We start from the raw sequence: 6,211 nt of genomic DNA on the forward strand, positions 1-6,211 counted from the left end.
TGTTGGGCTTTTTCCTCAAGGAATGGTCGGTGAAGTAGGTTACACCTCCTGACTTCTTATCACTTGTTTGCTCTTGGCCTAGTAGGTGTAAAAAGTCAAGAAAATCTTTGGTGTTTCGTGTACTTCCAGCTGCAATTTCTTGGTGTCTTTGGAAAGAGAGGAACAATAGAGCCTTTCAAGATATCAGTAAGGCTTTTGATGGCATTATTGACTCAGTGAAGTTCACGGTGGCTTACTGGATGCATAACAGAGGAGTATTTAAGGATGTTTCCTTGGATCAGTTTGGCATTTGCTGGAAAGAAGTGTTATTCCAACCTCCTTGAGTTTAGCTGAGACGGGTTTGGAAGTGTGTAGGGAGTTTTACTTGTATCTTTCTCCCTTCTTTGGTTGTGGTTTGTTGGATTTACTGCTGCGACAGTCGTTGTCTTCTTTGGCTTACGGCTTCTCTTTCTTTTTTGGTCGGTTTTCGTTTGAGTTCATACATCATGAACCAAATTTTCTACTTTCAATAAACGTTTAATTTACCGATCAAAAAGTCAAAAAAAAAAAGAGCCCTCCCCAACATCGAAACAGTGAAACAAAAAAGATTCTGATATGGCAAACTGTTCTCGGGCATTATTGAGCTCTCGAGTCAACTGAGAAATTTGATCTCTTAAGATATTCTCATTACGCTCATATTCTCTACACCTTAGATTCAAATCAAATTGTACGTTGAGAGGACGTCAAGTTATATGCTTTTTCTGACTCAAGCCTGGCTTTGAGCCGAGAACACATAGTCCTCAAAGATTGCATTAAAGTGAACTCATCCTGCTTCAAGCGTCTAGTACGATGAACTCCTCGGGTGAATTCATTCATCAAATAGATTTTTTATTCCGGAAAACCAGGTTTTTTCTCTTCTCTTAATCTAATCTCATCTTACCACATTTTTTTTACAGTGACTGAGCGCAAGCGGATTGCAACCTGAGCGCATTTTCCTCAAGCGGATTTCTTACTCTTCTCTAGCTCCTCCTCATGATGACCCTCAATACCACAAAGTTCACCATTTAAAATCGCATTTTCCTCCTTGAGCTCAACCACTTGCTTCTCTACCTCTAGCAAACGAGTGCGATCTTCTGCAAGTTAGCAAAAGCAAAGACGAGTTAATCAATGCAAAGCTGTAAAGAACAGTTAAATAAGTAAAGATACTGATAACAGCAACCTTCGTGGTTGGTTAAAACAAAATTAGGGTCTGCTACCAATAGAAGGACCATTTAGACAAGAAGCCTAACCCTCTAAGTAAAACAAAAATAAAATGGTAAATACCTTCAAGAGCTTTATTTTCCCGGTGCATAATCTCAATCTCTTGATTAGCAGCATTCAGACTGGATTGCACACGGTCAGTATCACCTTAAACGGTATTGTCTCGCTTTTTAGCAACATGGACAGCATTGCACCATAAAAGCGTTGGGCCTAACACAACGATAAAAAACTGAGTGTTAGACCATGGCAATTAAAAAACTGAGTGTTAGACCATGGCAATTAAACTGCAAAGACATATCATGATATCGATCCAACGGTGAAGAGCCTCGTCTTGCGTGTCCAAAACATGTTCCTGGTCCTCCACGGTCATATTAAGGAACTCATCCGAGCAAAAGAAAGCAGCAGCTTCAGCAACTTTACCAAACAAAGTTATCGAAGTAGAAGAGGAAGGAACGACTGAAGAATTAGCAAAACCACTTGCAAATGAATTAGGCACACCAGTGCCACCACCAACAGAAACAAATTTACCACCACCACGCAGAGCACCTCCATCGGATGGAGCATCCATTCCATCACAACAACCACGGACATCTTTACCACCAGCTGGAGCAACTCCATCGGATGAAGCACCATTTTTAGCGGCACCACTCTTCTGGGGAACAACAATCTCGCCGTCAGAGTTAACTGTCTCGGACTCGGAGATGGATCCTTTCATAACATTATCCATATCATCATCATCAGAAATACAAGTAAGATCAACATCAATAGCTTGCATAGTAACACGATCAGGAGCATTAGAAGGGCCCGATCCAGCTGCAGCCTTCCCACGCTGCAAAATATGAAATCAGATGTTATTTTGTAAAACAGGGGCAATCACAAGAAAGTATTATCTACTTGAGCATCCTAAGCATCCCGAATAGCCTGCGCCCGAGTGATCCGACACTTACGAACCACCGGTGCAGTAGTCCAGTTAAGCTCCCACGGCCTGTAATCCGGCAAAGCACCATGCATTTCAGGAAGCCCAGGAAGAACACCACCAACATCGTCCCAACCATAAACGTATGGACCAACAACCCGAATAGGGCACACTAACCACTTTGGATCGTTAGTCTTACGTAAGGTGATGTTACTCGGAGAATGAGGATCAAGATCGGTCAGAAGCAAAGGACCCCTTAGAGCACGGTGATTCCTTGAAATACCCACACCAAAGCCCTCGAACTTCTCACCAATAAGATGATGGCACCAGTAATTATCCAAGAAGCTATCAGGAGTATACAGATAAGATTTGGAAGGGTAGAACTGGTTCCTCTCATGCGCCGTAACTATACCCTGGCTACGAAAATCACATTCTCGAAGAATACGCCAGAAGTTTCCATTAGGTTGACACAAATCCCTTTGAGGATTAAGACCTGCAAGAACCTCGTACTGGAAGGTGTTCAGAGGGTTGTATAAGGGTAGACGAAGCCCCGCCCCTAGCTGGCCTTCTGTTACCACGATCTCATTTGGTCCACATGGCTGCTCGGCGATCTCACTGGTCAGAATGCCATTCTGTTTGTCAGGATGAGAATAAAAAAGGTCGAATCTCTGAAGACGGTAGTTGGTTTTTAGGTTGTCTAAATACAAGGCAGCTGGGGCTTCCATCTCCGCGGATCTGCTACTTGAACCGTGATGTTTAGATGCAAGTTTCTTTTCACCAGTACTGGAAAAGTTCAACAAAGCAAGACCTTTTTGTCAGAAACAAAACTGATAAAATACAAATGAGAAACAAGCAGAAAAAACAAAACCAAACACTATGAGACACTAAATCAACTGAACAAAAACCATAATACAGTAAGGCAACAATGAACCAGTGATGACGAACACAGAAAATAATCTCAAAAAGGATTGGTACTTACCGCTTTGGTTGACGAGATGGAGTTCTTCTAGACATGATATGATCTTTATATAGATGGAGTTGAATATAATAAGGAAAAAGATAAAGAAAACAAAGTTATGAAACTTTACAGGAGAAGAGACGAAATGAAAATGAGTACATGACGCACTCTTCTATGAAGAATAAATAGAGGAAAATCCTTTGGGATTCGAACCGGCGCCCCAAGTCAGCAGGTCATAAAGCAGTTACCTGGCAAAAATGTTGGGAAGGTGCGAAGGTGACCGTGAAAAAGAATGCATAACGTTCCCACTTCCCAAAGACGTAACATATTCGAGACATGTTGACCAATACCAGCATGATACATTGAAGGAGTGGGAAGGGTGCAACATATTCGAAGAAAGCGTTACGCATGCTTCTTCACCTATGCCACTTTCCAGGACGTCACAGCTTACGCCTGACTCTTCAACTTCGTCTCTTCCCAAGACTTAATAGTTTTTTTTTGTTTGTATGTTGTTTCTAATTAGAACCTGCTTGCCTCGGTAAACGAAAACTGAATCTTCTTCTTCCCTTTTGTATCCCCTCCAAAGATCTTTATCGTTTTATTTTCAAAATGAGATATAAAAACAAAAGTTACGAGTTCTTCATAGATCTAACATCTGAACGTAGATACTCACAATTTTTATTTTCATATATCCCATAAATCAAGATAAGTTTTCATGTCTTGTGGAGATTAAAATCATGTATATATGTTCTTGCTTGTTATCTCTCTGAAGGTTAATAATTTTTAGTTTCTAGGATTATGAATTTAGTAAGCAAAGGGAGATCTTTAGGTTTTTGAAACAATATTCCATGGGAGGGTTTGAAATTCAAATCAACGATTTCCCAGGTTCTAATTCCTCTTTTTGATGCAATCTACAACAAGAGATTCTATGGGCTTCAATTTAACCAACGAAACGAGTGTTTGTTTTTACAAATTGGGATTGTTTTTATGGTTATAAGAATTAGGTTGGGAATGTATGATCAGGATTGATTTTTTTTAATTAATTACTATACCTTTTTTTATTTAAATTTTTAGATTAATTTGTTCTTCCCTGTTTTTTTTTCTTAATAAAATATGCATTACATGAATCTCTGGTGATATCTTGTGAATAAAATTTGTTAGTGTTTCATTCAATTTCCCTAAATATATAAAAAAATTCGTAGTTAATTGCAATGAAAGCGTTTATCTCAGATTCCCAAAGATTGAATTCATGTAGTATAAGTATTTTGGATGATGACGAACAGTGGTGATCTTATATCGATTTAGTGGTGGTGTTATTCAGCAGACAGAAGTTAACCTTCTCTAACTGTGTCACTAGAATCCCTGGTTCACTAACGAGTCAACGGCTACAACTTAGCACCCAAATACTAAGACATACCAAAACCTGCGAACAAACACTAATTAACTTTTTTAAGGGTGTAAAAAATAAAGTCAAAATAGATGGCTTTTAGGAAATATAAAAACATATATGGGTGGCAAATAGGATAACATAGATGGCAAATATGAAAATTTTGGGTGGGAAATAAGTGGAACCTAGATTTCAAAGTAGAAGCAAGGAAAACGAAAATGATATATGGAAAGAAAACGGGTAACGTTAGTGCTCAAAACGTTGGCTCTTAAAGGAAAAATGCTTCTACCATTAACACTCTTGTTATTGCTAATAGCTAGGACAAAAAAGAAACAAAATAATAATATTTGTCTATACCACGCATTTATCTTCTCCCTAATTATCACTCAAAGAGGAAAAATTAGTGTGTCCGACCTCACCGTTAAATTGTTACATAGGACAGTTTTAGGCGAGTGCTCGTGAAGATGGAAGGATTTCATTCATAGAAATCGTGTTAAGAACTACATTTTAGAAACATAGTAATCACTTAGTTTCTTTACAGGCTTTAAATGAAAATAAGCAAAAATTATGCATCATCCCTATTGTTGATGTGGGCAAGCCAAGAACCAGTGATATTCATTTATTTGAGAAAGGTATTTGTAAAAATTTATAAATTGACTACACTCAAACATAAATTTTACCAAACAAGGCAATAGATCTAGGGTATCTGTTGGGTATTTGGGGGAGCATCTTTAATGTTGTTTTCTGTAAGAACTTGTGAGTTTAGTAGTTCTTAGATTTTCTTATTCACCTTTTCTATCGTTATTCAAAACTCTCTTTTCATTCATTTCTTTCTTACATGTTGTATGATACAAGTGCCCAATATATCTTGATTCTTCAATTCTTTGGATTCTCCTTGATTGAAAATAAAGAGAAACCAATTTTAGAAATCATAACCCAAGAACACTTGAGATCCGGTTTTTCAAAACCCAATTTTAACTTTTAGAACTTCTATGTGTTTTTATTTTTGTTTCCGTACAAGACTTCATCTTATCTCAAGGAATAAAAACAAGGTAGTAGCAGATTTACCAATTCGTGTTTCCATCAGAAGTCGTTTGACTTTAATATAACCATCTAAGTTGATTAATGGGTTAGAAATCGCTGATTTTAAATTGGTTGTAAAAGATGAAATTAAAGGAAACAGTTGCAGTTCATGAGATTTGAAAAAAACACATGTGGAAAGAATTAAGGATGATTTTAATGGGGCAATGATTTCATACAATTGATGGATAATTTCTTTCTTTATTCATTTGATGAACTTAATGGAATGTTATAAGGATAATCTTAATGGAATTTCACCATATGAATTGAGGATGAAAACGGAGAAGAAAGATAGAAAGACAGAAAACTGAAAATAATTGGAATAAAGAGAGCACATGTGATTCATCACCTACGTGGGACTTGGGTTTCTTCTTCTGTTACATGTAAGCTAACACGTCATATTGGGGGCAGACTAGGGCGCCATTAAGGGCAGGGTGTAGCATTCCCAAATAAACATATTGAAAAAGCGGGGGTCTAACAACCACACCCAATATTTCGTTTGGAAATCTGAATAGACAAACTCCAATATACTTTCAAGAGAATCAACTAGACAGTTAGACTCAATCTATAAAAAGTATATCAAAGAGTGTTATATCTCCATCTCTTGATTCAATCCGCAATCAACAAATAG

At 37.7% G+C, this 6,211-nt stretch overlaps 1 protein-coding gene across 1 annotated transcript; it reads right to left on the bottom strand.

Moving 5' to 3' along the window:
* Positions 1-573: 573 nt before the first annotated feature.
* Positions 574-3,256, bottom strand: LOC113289824. Its single transcript, XM_026539203.1, has 4 exons — positions 3,135-3,256; positions 2,191-2,938; positions 1,303-2,068; positions 574-1,112 (listed from the first exon to the last, which is right to left on the bottom strand). The coding sequence occupies exons 1-3, from the start codon at positions 3,167-3,169 to the stop codon at positions 1,505-1,507; spliced, it is 1,347 nt and encodes a 448-aa protein (XP_026394988.1). The 5' UTR covers positions 3,170-3,256; the 3' UTR covers positions 574-1,112; positions 1,303-1,504.
* Positions 3,257-6,211: the final 2,955 nt, after the last annotated feature.

Source organism: Papaver somniferum, chromosome 6 (genome assembly GCF_003573695.1).
Source record: "Papaver somniferum cultivar HN1 chromosome 6, ASM357369v1, whole genome shotgun sequence".
NCBI lineage: Eukaryota > Viridiplantae > Streptophyta > Magnoliopsida > Ranunculales > Papaveraceae > Papaver > Papaver somniferum.